The following is a 26,376-nucleotide window of genomic DNA, read 5'->3' as shown; positions in this document are numbered from 1 at the left end:
ATTACTATAGTGAATACAATGTATTAACCCATTACTGATAGAACACTGCTGTTTATAGCTTGGAAATGAAGCGATCTAAGAGAAATAATAGCAAGCTTATACCCCATAAAAGTAAATTGACAATGGGATTTTTTCAATCATTAACTTTTAAGACTGAAAGTAACGACTACATCTGCATTTAACGGCTAAATATAAACCTTTGCGGATAAAGAAGTATAACACATTACTGGTAGTTAAGATAATGTCAAGGTGGTATCCGAAGCATACACTGCCTGATCAACTGCTATTGTGTTTAAATGCAACATATTACACAATATATTTTTTAATATTTGCAATAACGGTTATAACTTTGCAACATAAATAGGCTTAGATATGTTAACACATTTGAAATAAAATCTGATAGTGCTGTCTATTCATGCTCATGAGACTTCTGTCTGTGTTAGCTAAAAGGGTTCATTCCTTCTCTCTAATGTCACGAAGCCAAGCGCTGACACATATCTTGGTTCACACTTAAGATCTAATAAAATTTATACAAATATAGTTACTGAAAAGGTCCTTTAATCTTCTTTCGCATTATGCATTATGTATATTTCTTTACAAAGAGTTACATAATTTTGATTTGTAAAGCAATTTAACAAAAATACACAGAAAGATAATTCATAATATATCACACATTATCCTGTAACCAAATCATAAGGAAAAAGCAAACCGTAAAATGTTTATATACCACACAAACCACTTCAAAAATAATCTCAAATTGCCAAAAAATAAATAAATAGGCTGTGCTGCCAGATCTTTCCATTGTGTGGATGTCAGAGCTCTTGTAGTTGGTAATGGTGACCTTTTAGCTAACAGGTGTCACATATGAAGGTCTGTGAGGACTAGGACTATCTATGGTTACACATGTGAGTGACTCACAGTGGTGAAGAAGGGGGGTCTGGATGTACCAGGGCCAGATAAAAGCCACTGGGTGAGGGTACGGATGCATGCTTACCATAATGGTTTCTTGGACATGTAGTCTTTACCAGAGGTCGGGAGGTCATGGGAGAAAAGAGGGGGGAACATAGGCAGAAACTGAAAGCTCAAAATCTGTCTCAAATTTCCTCTTAGCTACAGAACACAGTCAGGCACAAAGACAAGACTTGTTTTTAAAAGACACTCAGTGGAAGAAAAATAAAAATGTCACAAGGCCTCTTGTGTATTTGGTATTGGCCTTTTATGCATTTCACTAATATAAGAGTCATATCCTAAACTATGCATCAATTGCCTTTTAGAGAACAGTATTGCTATAAAGTTTAAGGTACTAAGAAAAACGTGGAATAGAAATGATAATAATGAACAAAAAAGGAAATAAATCAACAAATTTGCAAGCAAATGGATGACATAAAAGCCCCTGACTCTGCACTCCTTCGCCAACAAAGAAAACAGTGGAAGCACTTTGACTGAAATGGTTAATGGAAGGTCAGTCCTTGCACCTTGCAGCACTAGTGCACAAAGAGTAGATATACAGAGGCTTTGACAAAACTGTTCATATAGACACATCACATCCTTAAGGGGACAACAATACATACATTTGACAAGACAGGAAAATTGTCATGGTTTTCCTTATGAGAAACATACCGGCTCACCTCCATTCAGTCATCACTCATCTCTGTAATTTTCATTCAAGTGAAAGAACAGGATCATCTTTGTAATGTTAATCCTGTGGATGTCTGTCTCCGTGCTGTGTGTATGTGTGGCAGGTAGAATGTGTTGTTCTGTATTCTGCACACACATTCAATCAGGGCGAGGGCTTTGTGGATTCTAATCTCACACTTTGTGATCTCCAGATATACGGGAGGAGAGGTTTGTGCACTGGAATGTGAGGCAAGTGTTTGTCTGGATGTGACGAGAGGTTCAGCGGGAGATTTACATTTTTCTATTAATGGAGAAAACAGTGGGACGTGACTCTGCAAAATATGATTACTATAACAAGAGGCTTGGTCTCGACCGTAGTTTTCGAAGAAGAGCCTCATTTTCTTTGCTGTTTGTAGATTTTGCAGCAGAATGTTAAAGTGCCACGAAGTAAGAGGACACTGAATTTTTTAGGGAAAGAGAATCAAAGCTCAGTTGTGGGCTCAGGGAAAGAATAGAAGAAACTAACATTTATGGATGTAGAACCATAGTATAATATGTTTCAGTATAATAATGTTTACAGTTTGCGTGCTCCCCTCCAGAAATTAAAGGGAAAGAAGAAATTCAATGGTAGATACAAGATGATGCAAGTTTCAAAAATGGCCTGACACTTCAGTTAATTGCATTTTCTCATTTCACCTAAAGAGGCAGTTCGTTGTCACCGTGTCACCAAAAGTGTGTAAAAAAGCTGACAGACTGTGTCCCATCCTCGTGTTTGATGTGTAGAGACAAGACGTCTTCAGCACACGGTCCACCTTTAATTAATCCACATCCACGTCCAGGTTGATCTCGGTACTCAGGTTGAGGTAGAAGAAGGCGTAGACACACAGGACAAAGAACACGATTGCTGCAATGACCAAGAATGCATCCTGAGAAGTAAAGAGAGATGGTTTTAAGATACTTTGTTCTTCTGTACAGCTATATATATATACACACACATATACAGCTATATATATATATATATATATATATATATATCTGCCTGATCCCATGTCTTTCTTTACACACAGGGGCAGCTCTACTTTGTTTGAATAGGTTTGCATGGTTATGTAATTATTGTTCTCATCTCTTAGAGCTATGTATGAGCTATGAATATATTGTTTAATAGCTTGTTTTAAAAAGTTCAAAAACTAAATATTAAATATTTAAAGTGTAATTTGTGAGTGTGCTTTTAAAGACAAATGTAATTTTAGGACTGTCAATCATCAGATTTTCATTTCAGCCAATAAAGTAAAAATCTGTTTTTATACAAAGATGTAAACGGTTCAAATGAAATTAAGCCTGGTCCATACTATTGCAGTTAAATATGAAAAACACTGTATTAAACATGTTCACACAGGAATTGTCACTGACTTACAATATCTTTCTGTTTTAGTGTTTAGATGGCTGCACAGTAACAATTACTGCCTATTCTGTAATTGTAATTCTTGAACTGCTGCATTGAGACCTCAATCAATCCATACAATCAATTTATACTTTCACTTTACAGAGAATGACATTTGCATATTGTACATTCTACTTGAAAAAGAAATAAGCACCTGGGCAGAGAACTGAAAGCTCTGTTTGTTTTGTTTGAAAAGGTTAACAAGCTTATAATCATATGTCAGTGTTTCCCGTTCACACAACAACCCAACACTGGTGTTTTAAAGCTATCCACACAAAAAAAGCTTCTTTTTGAAAGCTTTGTTCACAGCGGAGGAAAACCCCAGCTTACTGCAACTTCAACAGATGTGTTGAAACAGATGTAGAAATGGTTTCACTGTGGGGAAATCCTTACCTGATGAAATGAAAGTGGCAGTGACGGTAAATATAGTGCAGTAAATTTACTTAATTAATAATAATAATAATAATAATAATGTATTGTATATATTTACATCAAGTTAAATGAAAAACACAACATGATGTTAGTTATGGTGAAATTAGAAAGCAACAGAAGCGCCGGTACACACAGTGTGCCAGGGCTAAGGCTAGGGTTAGCTGCCAGCTTTGGGATTCTTCTTCCAAAGACAAAAACAATTGTAGACTATTTATTTGAGGTTTTTGTAGTTTAATTGAGGAAAGTCTGACAGCACATCACAGGCCTCTGAAGAATGAATCGTTGATTTGTTTCAGGTTCTCTCTTGATGCAAAGAGATTAGGTGGAAACATATTGTGGAGTAAAACTGGAGCCACATCCGAGAAAAGAAAAGTGCAGTATCACATTTCGGAAACCAAGAAGCACGTGTGCACTGTGACGGCAGTATTATAATCTATTCTATCTGCAATCAGTCTCTAGTGTTCCCCTGCAGGTCTTACTCAGAAGTTAAAAACTTTCTTTATCAAAATGACCTATTTTTTTGTTTTGTTTTTTAGATTTTCTATTGGTTAATTGTCAAACAAATTGAGGCTTTCCAGAGGAGTGGCATTCAACTTGAAAATGAGAATTTGGAGCGCTAGTTCATTATGTGGCGCTCACACGATTACAATCTTCATCAGCTGGAGTTTCATTAGGGCCACTCAGAGTATTGAACAATGCCAGTTATTCTTTATCAAGAGAACTCATTAGCAGCAAACTTTCTAATCAACACTGGAGAGCTTGGAGAGCTTTACAAGGGTGCAGAGTACAGTCTGATTGGGGGTTATTCAAAAAGAAATATTTGATTTGAACATGGAAATTAGGTTTTTACATGCAAACTGGGCCACAACAACAAAGGTGACATGGCAAGTGTATGTACATGAATCATAATCCTATCCAATTTTCACAGATATCTATAATCTTATTGTTGTATCTAAAGATTATTTAAGACAGTACCTATCTAAAAATCTACCTGAACCATGATGAACTAAATCAGCCTGTAAAGTCCCATTATGCTATATATATATATATATATATATATTTTCAAGGTTACAGTGAAGGAAATTGACAACCAGAAAAACAGCAAACAAGACGGATGTAAACGAAAAACAGAAGCAAAAATATATATGAAAGACAATTTGAGAAAACATTAGTTCAGTAATTGCCATATGTAGCACGCACATAGAGAGAGGACTGCAAATTCAACCCACTGGCCAGGACTGAAAAACAAGAGTAAGAAGGAGAGAGAAAACAAGTGAGAGATAAGGCTTGGCACAAACGAGGGGTGGCGGGGGGCTAATAATAATTCCTCTCTGGCGAAGGGGATGGGGGTGGTGGGGGGTGACAATTAAAAGGCGTCATGGCATCCACAGCTATCTGTGTACATGTTGTAGTGCCTAATCATCAGCAGCATTGGTCTTCATTAGCCTCAGCCACCATTTATCTACATACCAGCAGCCTCCAAACAGCTTTAAGTCCTTGCTTAATTGGAAAACTTTTAAATTTCATGCACTTTAGTTTCATATATTAACCGCCAGGCTCCCGGTGCTTGATTTACTTTTCTATTTTGCCTAGGCCTCGGAGAAATGAGAACTTATCGAATCACGAAGGCTTGATTGTTTTTGCTAATTTTTCCTTGTGTTCTCTCACAGCTTTGAAAAACATGACAAAGAGAAGCGTTTGTAATTCTGCCCACAATATCCCAGAAGAAAATTGTGTGCTACTGACGCAGGTAAGCATTTCGCTGAACTGGCGCTAAACCAAAAGGACGCACAAATATCGCAATCCAGGTTGTGTTTTTCTCCCTTTCTCTGCTTCAGGTTTCAGACAAAAAGACAACAGCTGGTAACAGTGACTTGTCTATGAAAACAAGCTGGAGGGGTTTTGGTCAAAACACTTGAGTTGTAGGAAGCACCTGCACTTGATTGAGATCATTGTTTTTGAGGAGAGTGGCCCACTGTGTTAACTCTTGCCTTGTCTCACAAACACATTTATGTGTGCCCACTCGCACATCCACACATACTCAGACATGAACACACAGCCTCTCTGCCCAAATTCTGATAGAGACCCCTGGATGGGGCCCAAGCATCATCTTCATCATGTAGCTCTCTCAGCTCCGGCATGCTGGGAGCTGGGTTCCTGTCACCCTGGCGATAAGCCACAGCTCAGCAGACATCCCCTCATCTGGTTTACCTTTTGTACTCCTTCTTGGTTTGTTGCTCTGTGTGTGTGTGTGTGTGTGTGTGTGTGTGTGTGTGTGTGTACATCAGTCTGTGCCTACGTGCTAAGCAGATTCAGTGGCTGCATGTGGGTTGCAGATAGATGCGAGCTACAAACAACTGTTGGTGCGTTTGGGCTGCGGTTGGTAGACTTAGATAATCTAAGGGTTGGGACTTAGATAACCAACCCTTAGATAATATTTCATGACTGGTTAAATAAAAGTAACTGATGTTTTTTTGTTTCTTTTGGTGCCTTGATGGCTGTTAAAGGAGACTTAACACCTTGATATCATAATACTTTTGTCCAGGAATCAGTAAACGCATCTTGTATCATTCATACTTTCAAACTCATCCATTTAACATCCTTCCAGGGCTGCAAATAATGATTACTTTCAATATCAATTCATTAATCTCTCTATGATTTTTTTTCAGATAAATCATTGTCAGAAAATAGTTTCTAAAAATGCCTATCACCATTTCCCTGGAGCCAGAGGTAAAAAAAAAAAAGTGCCTGTTTTATCCAACCAATGATTTAAAAAAATGTACTTAAAATAATTACTTCATTCGACTTATCAAATCATTGACTAATAGTTTCAGTACTAATCTTTCGTAAAATAAAAGTTATCACAATCCTACAACTGGACTACCACGTGAGAAAATGTGTTTCAAATAGCCACATGCTGTAACCTACTTTCACTTTTTGCCTGCTGATTATCTTAAGTGAAACAAATGTTCCTTTTTAACAGCTAAAACCCTTTTCTCCTACAACCTTTGCAAATGCTTTAGGGACACTTAACAAAAAACATCTCCAGGGACAGAAAAAGTCTTATTGCCACTATCACAACTCATTGAGTCTTTTCATAAAGCTTCCTGTAAATTAAAGGGCATAAAAGGCCATCAAACTTACAACTTCCCATCTGCTATCTGTCTATGCTCCTAACCAGCTCAACAGTGTGAATGAGAAGAAGATCCAGTCTGCCTCAGTGAGAGGCTGAAGCAGGTGCTAGAGTTTGGCAGCACAGCATCACTCACAGTTCATACTGTTTACTCAAGTGTTGATTAGCAATGACTTTGCTCAATAATTGCTGTGCCTGTTCATCAGAATTGCTCATTCAAGACAAAACTAACAGCTTCATGACTCAAGTTATATATTTGTATAAACATGCATGTATTGCTACAAAAAAGTAATTTGAAGAAATTGGGTGGAATCACCCAAAAAAATGCAAAAAAAAAAAGGCAAAAAAAAAAATTCTATAAAGTCTTACATACATTCATAAATGACAGCTGGAAGATACCCAGAGTAATTATCTGTATCCTCCATCCTCCGCCAATTCCATAAGCAATTTTTCCCAACTTTCTAGGCTTAGCAGCTAAATAAGACGGGAAAATAGTGTAGAACTGAACAGAAGGCTAGTGTGCCAATTAGACAAGGCAGCAGGCTGGTTTCCTGTGCTGCAAGCTAGTGTGCTGGAGTAACTTCGAAGGCACTTCTTTTTCTCTGGGCAAACTGAGGAGAGACAGCCAAACAACTTCCTGCCAATTTCTTCATCTCTGCTGCTGTGACCCCATGTCACCCAGAGTTAGAAAGAGCAGGGAAGGAATATGTCAACACTTGCATTCAGACAGTAACAAATCTACCTATGTAAGCAAACCGTGACACAGCATGTGAATAAGGACACACAACAAGTGGCTGGTTTCAGCCACTTCTGAGGTCAACGTTTCGTGCAGCCTGACAACTGATCGCTGTTGTGGGAACAGACGTTCTCCCTCTTCCACTTTCTCTCTCACAGTCTCTCCATCCTTTTCGCTGCCAACTTACCCAGACTGCCCTGCTACTAGGACAGCCCCAAGACAGCCTGCCCTGGCAGCTGCCAGATTCTGTGCCCACATGCCTGCTGGTCCTTCTGAAATGCCAGCTGTATCTGAGACCAGCATCCCAACCAGGGACATGGTAAAATAGGGAGAAGGAGAGAGGAAAGGAGCAACATGCCTACAAAAACTGCAGCCAAATCATTGTTGTCAACCAAAGGACAGAGAGACAAAAACAGAGAAGGCTTTCTACTCTCATCTCAGAGCTGTGTAAAATTCACAACTTTGTATAACGCTAAAAAGGACTCGATGGAAATGCAAGCGTGACCAAATATCCATTACATTTGGGCTGAATTTCAATCGAACTCGGGGCCAAAGGGTCTAAGTCAGTTTAATATCCTCGTCCCAGAAGTATTTTTAATCCGACCTCTGAAAATTCCCCTCGTCTTGGGCGTGAAAAACCTGAATTATTCATAAGCAATATCAATATTTCAAGATATGGACTAATCTAATTGGATTAAAGACGTGCTTAATGAGGCCTTGCGTGTCTAAGAGATGCATATTTTAAAACCTGACCATTTCACCCAGTGTTTAATCCTTACTTTGATTTGTTCATCTCTGTGTACTATGTGCCAACGGAGGCTCAATGAGGAAGTGAAGCCTTTTGGCTTTTGATGTACTGTAAACAGAACTAATTCTCAACACCACGAAGTAAAATAAACATGCGATAAAAAATAAAACTGTCTGAATATTGTTTTCTTATAATGTATTTTCATTTTTGACAGCTAAAAAAATCACTGATGACCTGATTTCATGTGATGGGATCTGCAATTTCAAAGATTTAAAAACCTATGCTGACAGATTCACATTTCATTGGCATGGTCTTACTCTATATGGAGAGACCTTGAAATAGGAAAACTGTTTATTGGTAAACCAGCTGAATGAGGAAAAGCATAAACAGCTGTGCCACGTTTGACAGAGTGGATTCATCCATCTTTGCTTGCAAAAAAAGCTCCTAATCACTGCAGTGTGACAAAGCAACGGAGAGAGACGCACTTTTCCATCCAAGCAACACCCTCATCTGCCTTTACTTTTACATTACCCAACTCTATTTATCTTATCACCTTCTTGTTCCATTTCTTTTATTTTCCCACTTCTTCCTCACCGTCTCTCCTCCTCCATGTTGTTTTATTCACCATTAAAAGAATACGGAAACTCTTGAATTTCACTCCTCACAGGAATTCTTTATTCGTTGTCTTCTTTCTTGTAGACTTGATAGAGTATTGTAAACTTTATTCTATAGAGGACTGTCCCATTCCTCCCTTTTCCAAACGGTAGTTTTCAACACTTTTACGAATCGTCAAAGGATAGGCGGGGGGGGCACATCACTTCATTTCAGGTGGATATATATTATTATAAGAGTAACTGTAGGTTGTAAGAAAGCTAAGAGTCTGGGATATGAAAAGTTATTTTAGTGAGACACGTTCTGAAACAGGCAGACTGACACAAAAGGAAAGTAGACAGAAAGACAAACAGAAACAAAAATGGGCCAAAACAAACACAATAGCAGAAATAATGAAGACATGTAGATACAGACGTCAGTAGTCATAAAGAGAAAGTAAGACCAGGCCAGTCTCACCCTGAATCCAGAGGAATACTTCTTTGCTTCAGCTTTCAGCCGCGTGGCCTTCAAGGCTGGCTTTGTCTTTTTGTAGTCCTGCTTACCTGTAAGAGAAAAATCAAATGGGGAACACAAATCAAAAGACTGAAAAATTGTCTCATTGTTTTATTCATCGCTTTTGGTGAGCTTTATTGGAGCTAGTTAGTAGATTTGTTAGCTTTAGACAGAGCTAGCCGTTTCCCTGTGTGTCCAGTCATACGGTTAATTTAAGCTAACCATCTCCTGGATGTAGCTGCATATTTAACAGATATGAGAGCAGTATTTATCTCATCTAAAAGAAAGCGAATAAGCATTTTTTTTCCCAAAATGTCAAACTATTCCTGTAAGTTCTGCTGCAATTCCAATCTACAATAGCTGTAAAAACCAAAATGAGGCAAGTGAGAGAAATAAGGCTAAATAGTAGCATTGACAATTCACAATTTCTACAAATAAATTTACCCACACATATCAGCACATGCAACCAGAATAAAAGGAATCTTTTTTGGTCTGAGCTGCACACAGTTCACCTGTGGTTGCTTGACTTCCCATGGGCTCAACTCTCAAGGGTGAGTGTTAGGGGCAAACCAGCCACCTGGCAAAGCATGTGTGTTTATGTGAGTGTGTGTGAGCGTGCTTTACATGAGGCAGAGCCGGCTGTCTTGGTCTAATTAGAAACAACACACTGCAGGAAAAGGAACTTTGCTAACAATAGGGTGGAAAGGCAACAGCTTGCTGAACTGTCTGTGTGTGTGTGTGTGTGTGTGTGTGTGTGTGTGTGTGTGTGTGTGTGTGTGTGCGTGTGCGTGTGACTGAGAGACCAAGCCCCTGGGTCAGCTCGAGGTTTCTCAGTCCGTGAAGTGACATGCGGAGGCCACTTGGAGTTTTTACTCCCAGCCAATTAAGCCTCATTTGCATCGAAAGAGGGAACAAGAGAAGGAGGAAGGCGAGGAAAGAAACGGTCCATATTCATCCGGAAAGGTTGTGGGAGAGAAAGGAGTGAAAATGAGCGAGTGAAAAAGTAGGGGTAAGGAGGTGTGTGTGTGTTGCGATTCTGAAAACAAACAGAGCTGCATACCGCTGAGTATCATGTCTCTTGGAAAGTGAAGGGTCTCCTGTTGTGGGAACTGCCATGGAGGGGGGGGGGGAGAGAGCTCTCTCTCTCTCTCTCTCTCTCTCTCTCTCTCTCTCTCTCTCTCTCTCTCTCTCTCTCTCTCTCTCTCTCTCTCTCTCTCTCTCTCTCTCTCTCTCTCTCCTCTCTCTCTCTCTCTCTCTCTCTCTCTCTCTCTCTCTCTCTCTCTCTCTCTCTCTCTCTCTCTCTCTCTCTCTCTCTCTCTCTCTCTCTCTCTCTCTCTCTCTCTCTCTCTCTCTCTCTCTCTCTCTCTCTCTCTCTCTCTCTCTCTCTCTCTCTCTCTCTCTCTCTCTCTGACTCAGTGGAGGGTTAATAAAAATGGGAAGCATGTTGCCAGAAGCAGACAGAAGCAAACAGGGAGCTAGTGGGAATTCATTATGAGGGGCACTGGATGTCGGGTGGGAAATGTTATTGGAGGGCACCTCAGGTTGCTTACCATTCACAGAAATTGTGCAGGGATGTTCAGACTGCAAATGGCTGGTTGTGAATTCTATTTTCTCTGTACTGGTGGGTTTACTACCATTTTGTTCTCAGGATTGTACATAATGTCATTAATAAAGAGTTAGTTAAAGGGGAAAAAGCTCTCCAAGCTGACAAGTTTGCTAACTGTCTGCTAACTGACAGTCAGCTGGCTCTGGTTAATGGTGCACATTTGCGAATTTAACCAATGAAGAACTTTTTTTTTTTTTTTTTTTAAACTTGAAAAAAAGGATTTCATTCACCTGTGAGCAAATCCACTGGTCGCACAGGTTTATATGCCTGTGTGACTAGGCCTTTATGGTTTTAAATAACATGAACATTTACTTGATAATAGTATGATATCTTCTCATATCCAGGTTATCTGGGAAATGGCATTCTTCACCTATCGATAATCGAATGTGTCAACCAGGTTGTTTGGGGAAAATTGTAGAAATCCATGATCTCTGTTTTGCAACCTGTCCTGTACACTTCTGCAGTTGTATTTATTTATTTAAAATTGAATCCCACAACTTGAACAATCTGTACTTTCTGTTTTGATACTAGTTTGCTTTATCTGACTATTCTGCAGAAAAGTGCCCAAAGATACTCAAAGACAGAACAATATCAGAATTTAAGCAAGCTGGGGTTTAAATTTAAAAGGCAGAATTTTTTTCAGCATTTATAATATCTCCCACAAATGGCCTCCAAAACATGCACCTGTCCGGATTTTGTTTTCTCATTCGTAGGGCTAGAATTGTTCTACATGGAGAAATTACGTTTATATGCAAAAAAATCACCACAACCCATTTGTTAAGCATCAATACTTAATTGGAGCAAAATCAGAATAGTTACACCAAGTAGTAGTATGACTAGTTGATATGGAGGAGAATTACATTAGGCTGTGCAAGGTATTTTGTTGTTGTATTACAGTGGTATATTTATTAAAGCCTCATGTTGCCTTTCTCCTGTGGTTTGTTTGCATGGGTCTGGAGCTGCACACACACACAGACACATATACAGTCAGGTCCATAAATATTGGGACATCGACACAATTCTAATCTTTTTGACTCTATACACCACCACAATGGATTTGAAATGAAACGAACAAGATGTGCTTTAACTGCAGACTTTCAGCTTTAATTTGAGGGTATTTGCATCCAAATCAGGTGAACGGTGTAGGAATTACAACAGTTTGTATATGTGCCTCCCACTTTTTAAGGGACCAAAAGTAATGGGACAATTGGCTGCTCAGCTGTTCCATGGCCAGGTGTGTGTTATTCCCTCATTATCCCATTTACAAGGAGCAGATAAAAGGTCCAGAGTTCATTTCAAGTGTGCTATTTGCATTTGGAATCTGTTGCTGTCAACTCTCAATATGAGATCCAAAGAGCTGTCACTATCAGTGAAGCAAGCCATCATTAGGCTGAAAAAACAAAACAAACCCATCAGAGAGATAGCAAAAACATTAGGTGTGGCTAAATCAACTGTTTGGAACATTCTTAAAAAGAAAGAACGCACCGGTGAGCTCAGCAACACCAAAAGACCCGGAAGACCACGGAAAACAACTGTGGTGGATGACCGAAGAATTCTTTCCCTGGTGAAGAAAACACCCTTCACAACAGTTGGCCAGATCAAGAACACTCTCCAGGAGGTAGGTGTATGTGTGTCAAAGTCAACAATCAAGAGAAGACTTCACCAGAGTGAATACAGAGGGTTCACCACAAGATGTAAACCATTGGTGAGCCTCAAAAACAGGAAGGCCAGATTAGAGTTTGCCAAACAACATCTAAAAAAGCCTTCACAGTTCTGGAACAACATCCTATGGACAGATGAGACCAAGATCAACTTGTACCAGAGTGATGGGAAGAGAAGAGTATGGAGAAGAAAAGGAACTGCTCATGATCCAAAGCATACCACCTCATCAGTGAAGCATGGTGGTGGTAGTGTCATGGCGTAGGCATGTATGGCTGCCAATGGAACTGGTTCTCTTGTATTTATTGATGATGTGACTGCTGACAAAAGCAGCAGGATGAATTCTGAAGTGTTTCGGGCAATATTATCTGCTCATATTCAGCCAAATGCTTCAGAACTCATTGGACGGCGCTTCACAGTGCAGATGGACAATGACCCGAAGCATACTGCGAAAGCAACCAAAGAGTTTTTTAAGGGAAAGAAGTGGAATGTTATGCAATGGCCAAGTCAATCACCTGACCTGAATCCGATTGAGCATGCATTTCACTTGCTGAAGACAAAACTGAAGGGAAAATGCCCCAAGAACAAGCAGGAACTGAAGACAGTTGCAGTAGAGGCCTGGCAGAGCATCACCAGGGATGAAACCCAGCGTCTGGTGATGTCTATGCGTTCCAGACTTCAGGCTGTAATTGACTGCAAAGGATTTGCAACCAAGTATTAAAAAGTGAAAGTTTGATTTATGATTGTTAATCTGTCCCATTACTTTTGGTCCCTTAAAAAGTGGCAGGCACATATACAAACTGTTGTAATTCCTACACCGTTCACCTGATTTGGATGTAAATACCCTCAAATTAAAGCTGAAAGTCTGCAGTTAAAGCACATCTTGTTCGTTTCATTTCCAATCCATTGTGGTGGTGTATAGAGCCAAAAAGATTAGAATTGTGTCGATGTCCCAATATTTATGGACCTGACTGTACATGCAGTCCCGATGATATTGCATTGGGCTTATGAGCGCTCCAATTTGTCATTGCTGTTCCCCTTGCTGCAGCGGCTCTGTAGACACTTTGTCACCAATTATCTAACTGCGTTGGGCTACAGGCCATCCCTCCCATCGCTCCCTACTTCTGCCTGCCACACTGAAAAGGTCCTCACTGTCCTCCTGTACAACAACGACAATGTCATGTCTCAGAGGAACATTAGCCCTTGTGAGGCGGCCTAGAGAGCGTGCTGAGAGGCTTCCCTGAGTGTGCCTTTCATTGAAGTCATCACTGTTTTCATGTCAAGAGGACAAGAGAAAAATGAAAGTGGCCCTTCCCCCCATCCCACCACAGCACTTGTTGTACATTCCCTTAGATGTGTTTCATGTTTTTGTCTTTCTTGTTTGTCGTTGCATTTCCCTGTAAATGGTTGTCTGATTAAGACTGAGGAGAAATTATTTTTATCTGGAGCAATTGTTCTGCTTAGCATAACGAGACAGGTAGGGGGTATTAGCTAAAATTAGCCACACGTGATTGAGCACTCAGGGAGGAAGGTATGTGATTTGTGTGTCACACAAATTGGCCATTTAGGTGACGCTAGAAGAGGGGTGGACATCTAAGAGCGTTTGTGAACACAGTTTGTGTGAACGAAAAGAAACATCAGTAGTAAAAAGGCAAACAAAACAAAAAAAACGACCATATCAGTAGTGATAAAACCTATGTCAAGATTAAATGCACTCCTGCCTACTTGAACTCCAGGAATACTCCAAAGTGGTGCAGAGTAAAAAGACAATGTTGATGTTGAATTCTTTATTGTTGTCATTTTTCTTTGGAGTCTTAGTTAAGTGAAATTGTGTCACCACCAACAGAAAATATTTAGGAAATATTGGTCAAATTTTTAGTCTAAATAAAATCTGCATATATGATTTGAGACTGCAACATTTTTCAGAAACAAAAAGGTAATGGTACTTGACAATATCACACAAAAGTGTCAGTAGTTACTAAGAAACGAGTGAGAAACAACCTCCTAATTAATGAATTGTTAATTAGTAGTTCCTGAAATATCACAAATAAAATAATTCTACAAGTCAACTTTTCCATTTCACTTCCAAGTCACCTCATATGTTGGCTGCGCACACATAAACCCTATACAATTGTTTTTGTAAAATGTTTGCCCTAACTCCAACCCATTGATACATATTATAAAAATGCATCTAGGTACTGTACCGCCGTTGCCTCATTTTGATCCAGGAAAACCCCTGCATTAATGGGTTGTACTATTCAGAGACTCAAGTATCTGTTTACGCAATGTTAATATTCTGATAAATTTGACAGGGAGGAAACTATCTTTGACAGTGTCACGGTAGAACCATCGCTTGCTTGGGCTAAGTTATGATTATCTATTTGTGGTGAAAAGTAAGTCATGTCTTGCACAATTTCAAGTAACCTCATAATACTAACTTTATACAGCCGTCTACCACATTTAAATGTAATTCATGCATCATGTAGTAAAAGACTGCTGCATCATCATTTGAAATTAAAATAATATTTGTTACTTTAACCCATGAATTAAAAAGCTGACCCACCACAATTATATGTCTGAGACACCCATTATGAAATTACCTGTTTCCCAAGTTGCTGCCTTCTTATTTATATCTGTGTTGACGTTTCCATTTGTCAATTAACAGTGCTAATCCAAAATCAGCTCCTGCAAAAATAAGTTGCTACTCAAAGCTGCCTTACCAACCCAGTATACCACATACTGCACGAACACCTCTAGCTGTGTGTGTCCAATACATGCAGCAAATTTAAATTTCTTCACAACATGCACCAACAATATTTCATCCCTAATTGAAAAAAACGGTGAAACACATGCAACCTTGACTTCTGTATGTCAAGCCTTTAATGCTGGCTTAAAAATTAAAAGTTACAGGTTTTGAGCAAACAACTTAGTAATTAACTCTGACACTTATGCATTCATTAGCTTGTGCCATATTTCAAACATGGATAAAGACTGCTGTGTCTCTGTTAGATGCAGATATGTGACCTCAGGAAGGTCTTTCTTAAGAAACAATCCATTATTATTTAAAGTGTAACATTTTTGAATTACAGTAATTAAACACACATGCTAGCAATAACTTTGTTGGGCTACTTACAATCCAGCCAAAACTGTAATATTTAAAAAGTCACTGTGCACAATTGTCATGAAGGCAAAATTACAACATACAAGCACAAGAATGTGTCGAGAAACACAAACATACCTGAGGAATTTAGTGCGCGTTTGTGTCTGTGGGGACTAGCTGTCCTGCATATTCACTACATTCAGAGTGATAGGGTGATTTGGACAGACAGACCAGTATCCAGTACTCTCTGAGAGCCCTGGGACGATGCGGGCAACACACTGACAGCGTGGCTGACAGTTCCTCATGCTTTGCTTCTGTGTCTACGTGGCATGGCGGCCAAATAGTCAGTGACCACATGGTGCGGATCACTGGCATCTGCCAGGATGCATGGTCGTGGAACCAGAGGGCTGATGCCAGACACATGGGAGATATTTATGCCTTGTCCTTTGCATCATGTGTGGAGGCAAAATCTCACAATCCATGTGAGATTTACAGCTAAATGACAACTATCCGTGATACATAATGACAAGAGGAAAACAACTATACCTTGATGATGTACTGTAGCCTACCTACAAATGTGAGTAAAATATTTCAACTTTTTCTCACATTTAATTGCAAGAAGTACAGGTTCGTAGGCGTGACCTTCTTTACATGTGAAAGCCCATCATTTCCAATTAGCCATACTTGAAATCGTGGGTGTCTTTATATGTGTCGACAAGTTCCCCTAGTTTGTTCAGCAGGCAGCAGCAGTCATTACTTGAACAGAGTGACCATTAGAGTGACATAGCTCTACCTCTCCTGAGGGCATCTTGGCAATTATAACAGGCTTAATAATGGCATTAAATAATAGAGTGTCAAGTGTGGCCCCTTGATGGCCATCTGACATGACAAAAGTACTCCAGCAGAGATAATGGTACAGCTCAACGACAAGCCTGGACTACCGCTGATGTACCATGAATAAGCCATTCTTTTCAAAAAAGAAGGGGAAACGGTAGAAATTGAGGGGTGTTGGAAAGGAGGCGGAGGAAGAGAGAGGACCAAAGTGTCCCTGACACCTGTGTTACAAATGTTTGAATTGATGAGATGTGCAGAGAAACAAAACAATAAATGGGATAAAAGGAAAAAACAAGATCTTCTGCACCCTTGTAGGGGGTGTGACAGTGGGAGATGAGCTTGTTATGTTATGAATGTCTCATTTGCTGAGCCTGCTGGGTTTTAGACAATAGCAGACGGTTAAGAGATATCTGTGGGCTAGTCTCGCATTGCCAGACTTATCTCCACAGCGCTGTGGATTAAGGTCTGGCGACACTACACATACATTCTGAGATAGGAGAAAAACTTGCTCTGGGTTGTTTGCATTTCTTTAAACCAATCACAATTGTCTTGGGCAACGCTAAGCTCGGACACAGCGATGTTGGCTCTGAAAATGGTCTCGGGAAGGAACTCGTTTTGATGGACAATTTGCACCCCGCAAATGAAAACGCCACATACAATATTAAATGAAGTTAACTGTTCACACAATACAGCAACATGAGCTATTTAAGTTAGCTAGATACTTGGTTAAAGGTAATTTGCTCTTACTAGTGTATCTCCGTGTGTATTTTGTCCATAGCAATCACACCAATCGGTACCAAAACATCACAGTTACAGTAGATAGTAATTCCTGTAAACACATGGAATTCTACTTCCGTTATCCTGGAATTATACTTCCGTTGATCCAGACTATCTATGGACTAAATAATCTTTTTCTTCTGTCCCACTATGAAAGCATATAACCGTCACTCTGCTTTATGAGACCCCAGCCCTTATAACATGGTAGCGTAAACAAGACAGAGACATTTCTCAACATGCTATCACATCCCTGATGAAGACAAATATTGCTATTGCCGTCAGAATGACGATTACTTTTTTCAAGAACAAAAAAAGGTCATCTGTTACAAAAAGTGAAAAATAGTCCAAAAAATAAAACATGCAAAATAAATCATTTAGCTTAAGAGATCCTCTCATAAGTCCTGTTAACACAAAAGTAACACCAGGAAATATAAAACCTGGAATAATCAGAGGATGTGAATCACCAGGGGCCAACAAACGATTATCCACTAGGAGAAAGGGGACCAGAACAATGCCACAGTTAACACAATCTTCAGAAGGGGGGATGTGGATTAGTACAGAACATTGTATTGATAAATTAAAGAAAACAAGAAGGTAACATCCACCGGGAGGAAGGTGTGTGAGTTGTTTTTAAAACAGAAATTCCATTTCCATTTAACCTTTAGTAGGCGTTAGTCCACATCAACCCCTCTTGCAAATTAAGAAATTGCAAAAAAGCAATAAAAGACAGAGTAAACTACTGGTTTACCAGTGATAGAACTACATAAAGCCTTTACTGGCATTTTTGCATGTAACACAAGAATGGTATAGAATTAAGACGTATTTTTTTTCCACTTCTCTAGTCAAGAAAACAACTTCAAGGCTTCTAAAACTACTCAAGATGCTTATTTGTGTGCAGGGCTAACACATCTAAGGTAGCTGGTCCTGATTAATGTTCACTTTGGATGACTATCTTTAAAAGAAGGTGTGATCAAAGTAAATTGCAATTATCTTTAAAAGAAGATGGCAAATTGGATACAATAGACAGCAAGCTATGATTCTGCAATGTGCTCAGCCAGCCAGCCATTGTTGCAGAGTTTCCCTTTGGTCAAAACTTTAGTGGACAAGTTAAATATTAGGTCATCTGGGTCCTTGTAGTTGGGTGGATGGCGATTTTCGGACTGATGCGACGAATTGTTCTTGTTCTCTAGACTTAAAAAATTGTAGTCACAGTCAAACAGGTGATCTAAGCCGAAATATTAATCATAAGAGGACCACTATTGCAAAGAACCTGCTTCTGAATTCCCATAACCAGAGCACTCCTGTGTGGAGATCAGATTGATATACTTGGTAATTCAAGATGCCCTGTTAGTTTTACAACTTTCATCTTCTAGATTGTGTCACTTTCTTTTGCTCATCCTCTATGGCTGTAATTATTGCCATCTAAAGAACTCATTCTCTCCTTTATGTCAGCTATTTCAGCCCTGCTACAGGTTCCTGGTAAAGATACTATAAGACCAATACCAGGGCTTAGGTAGGAGTCTCACTCCATTTAGTGCAAAAATGTTCTTCCTTGGATCCAAAAGTGGGCGCTTTTCGTGTCTAATTTACTTAGTCACATTTCATGTACACAATAGGCCGTTCCTGGGATTCAAAGTATATATAAGGATATATAAGGAATACAGAGCTTCCCTTTCTGTTTGCGTCAGTCAAAGCTGTTCACAATTATCCAGCTTTGCCAGTGGCGACCTTTTGGCTTTGCTCCACAAGAGGAAAACAAAAACAAAAAGACATGATATGAGCTGTGATCTTCAAGCAACCACAGCTGGCATGCTAAAGGGGACCAAACTTTTGATTGATACCGACCATATTGCCTCAGTTAGGCCTTTGTGATGTCAGGGGAAAGATGGGGAAACAAAAAAGCTCAGGACTACAAAAGCTTCTGGCATGATATCAAAGGGGTAGCTTTATAAGAGTAGAATTCCCTGTCGGTCAATAATGTGACTTTAGATGCTGCGTGTTCGTCGCAATTACTTCCACAGCTTGTATACTGGTTCTACTCCGGTGAGTCTGGTTCAAGTTTCTTTTCAATCCAATACAAATTGGAAAAGTTTCAAGGACTGTGTAAAGATATTATGCTAACTTTTGCATAGCCAATGTTGATAAACGGTCTTCAAGAAGAGTTGGGCAAATTGGGATATATGTGCAACGACCACAAATTGCTCACTGCAACACAGTATCATGTGTGATTTATTGAGTGTGACATTAGCTTGTTTCTATGAGAGAACGCTGAGTTGATTGCTGTGTTGTGGTAAAATTACCGACATCAAGCACTGAGTTATGATTGTTGTTGAAATGGAGTTACACAACAAGTCGAGGACCAATCTCAACTGTCACAAAGCATCACAAACTAATTTACAGACCTTACTGTTTTAATTGCCAGTTAATATATTTGTTATCTTTTTGATTAAACTATCAATCATTTAGGATACTAAATGTTATATTAATGAGCCCAGATCATCTATGTATTTTATGTTATGTACATTTATATCACTCCTCATTTCATTTGTGCATTACTGTTGGATAACCTTATCACTTACTTTTACACACAATCCTCATTTTTATATAAGTACATAGTGCTATATTAATAAAAGTTGCCTATATTTTATTTATCTTATCCCATCTTATCTTATATCTTATTGTAATTTTATCTTATTGTTGTCACTTTATCTTATCCTTTCATATGACTAGTGCTCTTATTATGGCGTCTAGTGCTTTTAATTGCTGAGCTCACCCGTTCTCTTGTCAAATACATTTCATTGTACCATTTACCCTGTGTTAACCTACATATGACAAATTAAACTTAAAACAAAGAAAAGTAGCCTGAGCATTGCTTTACATCCGTTCCTAACTAGGGATGCACCAATCCAACTTTTTCAGTCCCGATACCGACGCCTGGGCTTTGAGTATCTGTTGATACCCGATATCCTATACCTTCCACCTTATACCTTCCTTCCACCATGTGGAAGAGACTAAAGCCACCAGACTTTCCTAACTAAACATTACTTTCCTAACTAACACAAAATAACTAGGGCTGTCAATCGATTACAAAATTTAATCTAATTAATTACATACTCTGTGATTAATTAAATCGAAATTAATCGCATACATAATTAACGGTGCCTGAACCGATACTTTTTAAGAAAGTAAAAAAAGAAAAGAAAAAAAAAGGGTACTAAACAACAGTCGGTGACATTAAAGAACGGCTTGTTTATTGCTAAGGCCATATGGTAAAAATTAAATGATTTAATAATAACGTATAACAATAACTTATTTCACTAGTAAATTGCTGTTGAACGACAAAAACAACCACCAGATGGGAAAAGGACATTTACAATAACTTCAAATGCACGATGACGCTGTAGTTTACCAGTTTCATTGAACGCACCGTCTGTGTTGTTTTTCCGACGGCAGCTGCAGATTGTTACATACCGGTGTTGAATCCTCTACAGTAAAACACAGTCAAACTTTACACCGTTTAGCGTTAGCTGTCAGCATTTTAACTGTGTTTAATCCAGCTACTACCTAGCGGTAGGCTAACGTTAGCTGCTGTCGAGTATAGTGTTAACTAGCGTCACGTGCAGCGGTGTTTGTGTTGCCTGTGTCGTCTTCAGAGCATCAGAGAGAAGCGCAGACATATCAGTGGCACCAGATTTCGGTAGCCAGGAAGAAGATTTTTACAAGTAAATGTTCCAGTTAATGATCCAGGCAGAACATTCTCGTCTTCCTCCTGCATTTTACAGTCCAATGGTGGCTAGAACGGCTCTGGGTCAAACGTCAATATGGAATAGATTAATCTTTTTTCGTTATTCGAAATCGTTATTTTTTTTCAGATTAATTAATCGAAATTAACGCGTTATTTTGACAGCCCTAAAAATAACACAGATGTAATGTATTGAATTATTATTTATTTGTACACTCAACTCTTCCAGCATTCGACACACGTGCGACAGAGGGAAAAAAGCTAACAAAACTGGATCGGCCCGTGGATCTGTTAATTTTTCCAATCCTCGATCCAGCTATTTTGTCAATATCGGGACCGATATCCAATCTTAATATCGGATCGGTGCACCCCCATTTCTAACCAATTAATCATACCAAATAGCATTCCTTGGTTTGATTACAGTTGACTAATGGCGTTTTTCCATTACGTGGTACCTGCTCGACTCTACTCTACTCTACTCGGCCGAGGTGCCCCATCCTCCTTTTTCCATTGCAGATTTAGTACCGCCTCATGCCTGAGGCGAGTGTGGCTGGTCGTCATAGCGACGCCGCAGGAAACTGCCGTGACCTAACGCGACACACATACAGAATGTCGACGGTGTGTTGTTTTTGATTCTCGGCATGTGGCTGTTGCCACAGCCAGAAGACAAATTTTGTTTCAAAAGAAGCTGGAGGCAGCAAAAAAAAACACTGCTGGCTAAACTATTTAAAAATGGCGGGTTGGTTGAGGACACCCCAGTCTGTCGCTAGCAATGATGACGCAGCGATTAGTGATGATTCTCTCTGACCAATCAGTAGTCTGCAGGTTTTCACGTCACCTTTTGGTATCGCCTCAGCTCACTTGGAACCTGGACGGTGGTGGTACTAAAAAAAAGTACCTGTTAGCAGGTACCAGGGACTTTTTTTCTTAATGGAAAACCATCCATGTGATGGAAAAACGCCATAAGTTACTGCAATCAACAAATTGATTAACCAACACTAGGACGAATAAAGACTCACCAATCTGTTTTCGGTACTGATCAAGTGGTAATCCGGTCACACTGGCATCCTTCTTCCCCATTCTCCTTCCTCAGCCTGACAAGAAATGAGGGAAAAAAAACACCTGAGTGGCAGAATTGTACAGCTGGGTCTTAATGTAACACCTAATCATTTAGCTTAATCAAATATGGATACAGCTCCATTCCTGCTACTGTAGCCGAGATAACTTGTGAAATCTGCAGGAAGGATTCAAGTTAATACACAATCATATATAGAGAAGAGTAGTCAGATTTGATCAGGCAGATGGTTTATCTTTCACATACTGTACATCTGTGAGACATAATTAAATTAATGCTCACCACGTTCCATGTGTGTTACATTCACAGTGTGCACACTTCCTATCCATCTCATTTAGTCTAACATCATTTTCCTTCACACCGTGAGCTCTCTTTGATTACCCCGACAGCTCACCGGGAAGGTATAAAAAAAGAGCTTGGAGTGATACAAATAGTATCCTTAGGCTCCACGTGTAACTATGCAAGTGTGTGACAGAATAAATGTCAGTCTACAGGGCTGTGCATTAATGTCAAAGCACGTGCCTCTATAGATGTACAGTCACCAGAAATAACTATGCTTGTATAATACTTTTCTTTACAAAGTGCTACAACTCAGTGCGTGTGTCATGCATCTATCCAACATACTTGTTTCTCAGTGAGCGCTCTAAATTCCAGACAGGCTCCCTCACAACACACTGCATCACACTGTAGCATTTTGTTTAAAATAGTGGAAAAAGGAAGTATGAGTCGATAGTCAAGGGGCAAGCCTGTGCTTTTTGATGATACTCATGTCCCTCTGACCTGTTCTCTGACAGAAAGATTTAAAATATATGCCTGATGTATTTTGACAAATAAGCCTCAATATCTATCAAGTCCTGCTAGTCTAATGATAATTGATTATCATTTTTAAAAAAGCATGTTTAAGTGTGATAGGGAGAGAAATGCGTAAGCAGGTGTGCACAGGGGAGAACAGAGAGGCAAATACGAAAGCAAAAAAGTATCTATGTGCATCGAAGAAGAACAGAGTGGTGAAGAGTCTAGAGGTGCAGCAGGGGAATAGAGGAAAGAGACTGAATTAGCATGTTCAAAGAGCGTGGCTGGCTGCCTGTGCTGACTGATGCCTTCTCATGGGAGACTGCTGCCTTGGGAGACTTGAATTTTACCTTACACTAAAAACATTGTTTTCAGCTACATTTCAATAGTGTTAGTGCCAGCAGAGAAGGAGGATGTATGCTATTGTTCTCCAGCGAGTGGAAACAAGAGTCAGCAGATTAAAAGACGTGAGAGGAAATTGTCCAAATGTAATGTTTACAGTTGGGCACAGTAGGCTCTCAGATTTGCAAGCTATGTTGTACTGTGCAGCAGCATCACAATATTATATCTAAATTGCCAAAAGGAACACATTTAAAGCCTATGTCATTACCTGTGGTTTTCCACTTTTACATCTATATTTTACATTTGCAATATTGGGGTATAAAGTCATAGAAAGGTGGTGTGCTGACTATTAGAAAAAAATAGTGACAAAAGCATTGTTGGTGCTGAGAAAATAACACTTTCCTGTTCATTTTTTGCACTTTGCATGCATAGATGACAAGGACGATATTACACTTTAATCATTAACAGTGTTTATTATAACCTGAATTTACTGGAAACCTAAACTAGGCGTAGCAAGTAAGTCTAGCATTTCTAATGATGGCTTTCTGTGTTAGTTGCCCTCCTAGTTTGAAAGCCTAGGTTCCATCCCTGGTACAGTGAAATGTGCCATAGTACCCTTGAAGAAGGGGCACTGTGCCATAAAAGTGAATTTAAGGGTGATTTTTTTTCAACATGGTTACACCGCAGAGTTTACGTCTAGGATATACTGTAAGTGTCACTTAAAACACCCCCAAGCAGACTATATTAAATTTTGAAAGAATAGAAATAAAGCAAATTCAGAAGGCATGCCGACAAACAAGCAGGACCGTAGTCCTGTAATAAAATATACCCTCATCAAGGTTAGAATGTTAAGTTTTGTGGAAAATATTTTAGAGAGGTGTTGATTCTGTCATGTGAGTGGACTGAAAGGGACTATTTCATGTGTACGTGCACATGCGTAGGGATTAGGCTATCGGAGCGCATGATACAGTCAGTAGAGTCTGTCAAGCTGTCTAGCCTTAAAGCATCTGAACACCCACACAGGTGCTCAGTTATTCTGGCTGATTAGACCTCTGCCTGGGTTGAAGGTGGGCCAGTGCTTTGATGGGGTTTTATTAGGTTACATATTTTTTGTAAGATTAGATCATATATTTCCTTTTCTGTTTCTGAAACCTACCTACATGCAATTGTGTTTTTCGACTATGTCCTACTGTCTTCCAATCTGGTCTCTTATCACCAAGGAAATTACTGAACCAACAGCACAACTATACAATCGAGCTCTCAAGATCCACAGTAATCTTCCAAAGTGGTCTCACCACTGCATTGCATTCACACGCTCAAACGCTCTGACTTACCAGAACTACATAAACAGCCACGCTATTGCATTTTATTTTCAGATTCAAAATGGCACCTCACCAGCACTTGCTGGACTTCTCCCGACACACAATATGAGACCAGTACGCCTCACTAGGTCAGTCTCACAGGCATTGATTCCAGTCCTCCCATACAAAAACAACTATGGTCAGAAATCCTTTTTTCATACATACACCAAAATTTGGAATGACATTCCTCATCACATCAGAACACTACTATCCATCACATATTTCAAAAAGGCATACAAACTGTTCCTTCTCAACAGTCACACTTGCACACATTGCTTTGTTTCATGTATTGTCCAAGTCTTGTTTGCACTGTCTGTACTGTTGTTTTAGTTGTCTGTATCTGTCTAGCCCATGCTGATGTCCTATACAAATGTTTCTGTCCTCATGTGTCGTAACTGTGTTCAATGTTTTATGTTTCTGCACAACAGGAACCTGCTGGAAACCAGTTACTTTTAACTTGTCTGTAAATAAATTAAATGAAATATCTTCAAGTACCAATAAGGATGATAAAGGTGTAATTTGTGCTGCCCTAACAGGTGCAACAAAGCTAACAGGAAGATGTCAATCAATCACAGTCTCTACCATAGACTATATATGAAGAGGTCAATACACACTCACAGCCCTGGGAAGAGTTCTAATCTGCAAGATTAACTGAAAACACCTGTGTGGGTGTCCTGTGATAGATATTTACGGTGTGCACAAAATATATATGTATAATATATATTAGTATAATACCTCTAACACATTTCTTAAACATTTTCAACAACAAAAAAATTCTAACTTTTATTAAGGAAGTATTTATAAAAGGTCAGATGTATTAGCCTGCATTAGTTTTAGCTAGGTGGATCTAATAACATTGGAACTGAGTGTAGGTACAGGCAACTTTTATTACATAGCATCGTGGTCTCTGTAATTTACAAGTATATCTTCTGTCAGCATTTTAGAAAATGACCTACACTGATATAAGGTTTCTGAAAGCCAACAATGCATGCATTTGCACTTTCTTTTTTCTCTCTCTGCAGTCCAGAACATTTAAAAAGTCTTGCAGGACATTTTCCAGAACTCCTATGCTAGCTTTTGAGCAAATGGATATATTATTCACACTGTACAAAACGTATAACATTCAAGTGGAGATGTTATTAATTACAAGCAGCTTTCATTCTCGAAGATACTTACACTGCTCTTGTTTATCGGGAGAATATGTCGCTTAGTAGATGTGTTTCTGCATTACGAAATGCCTGGCTGTTGTTTGTGGACACACGGGACGACACCATTGACAGTTTTATTGTACTTCGATCTCCATTTCTCCAAAATGCCAACACACCACTTCTCTCAGATGGAGTTCCTGTTTTACACGTCAACACCGATGACAGACAGCTCTTTTCTCTAATCAGACACGGGTATTTGTCGAGTTGACCAATAGCACGAGCGTGGGGCGGGGCGTTCACACAAAAACAATGGTGGAGCGCGTGACGGTGACGAGTTGATAGCGGGGCACACGTCCATGGCACTCCCTATGAGACACTCCCACTCATTTCAACTGATTTCCAAATACAAAAGCTCCCATATTGATATTGAAATATTGCATTTAAAATTAAGGTAGACAAATGAATAGTTCACGTTACAAACGAAATCAGTTTTCATTAGAACTCTACTATGTTGTGAAAATTATTAAACAGTTATGCAAATAAATAATAATAAAACTATGGCGTATTCTTCCTAAGTAAAGGCACAAAAGGTCAGTGGTGAGAAATAAATTACCTCACATACTATACAATATTACAAAACTAATTATAATATTACAATACCATACAATTATGAGGTACTTTCCCATTTGTTGCTCCTACTTCAACTCGATTACGTTCAGAGGGAAGTAC

General features: G+C 39.3%; 1 protein-coding gene across 1 annotated transcript; it reads right to left on the bottom strand.

The window, feature by feature from the left end:
* Nucleotides 1-536: 536 nt before the first annotated feature.
* Nucleotides 537-25,877, bottom strand: triqk (triple QxxK/R motif containing). The gene is made up of 4 exons (XM_031323174.2): nucleotides 25,676-25,877; nucleotides 21,949-22,023; nucleotides 9,176-9,261; nucleotides 537-2,543 (listed from the first exon to the last, which is right to left on the bottom strand). Exons 2-4 carry the CDS (start codon nucleotides 22,007-22,009, stop codon nucleotides 2,436-2,438), a joined length of 255 nt encoding a protein of 84 aa, XP_031179034.1. The 5' UTR covers nucleotides 22,010-22,023; nucleotides 25,676-25,877; the 3' UTR covers nucleotides 537-2,435.
* Between the last annotated feature and the right edge of the window lie 499 nt (nucleotides 25,878-26,376).

This window comes from Sander lucioperca, chromosome 16, assembly GCF_008315115.2.
Source record: "Sander lucioperca isolate FBNREF2018 chromosome 16, SLUC_FBN_1.2, whole genome shotgun sequence".
In the NCBI taxonomy this organism is placed as follows: Eukaryota; Metazoa; Chordata; class Actinopteri; order Perciformes; family Percidae; genus Sander; species Sander lucioperca.
Note: the sequence above shows the minus strand (reverse complement) of the source record. Positions and strands in the feature narration are given on the sequence as shown.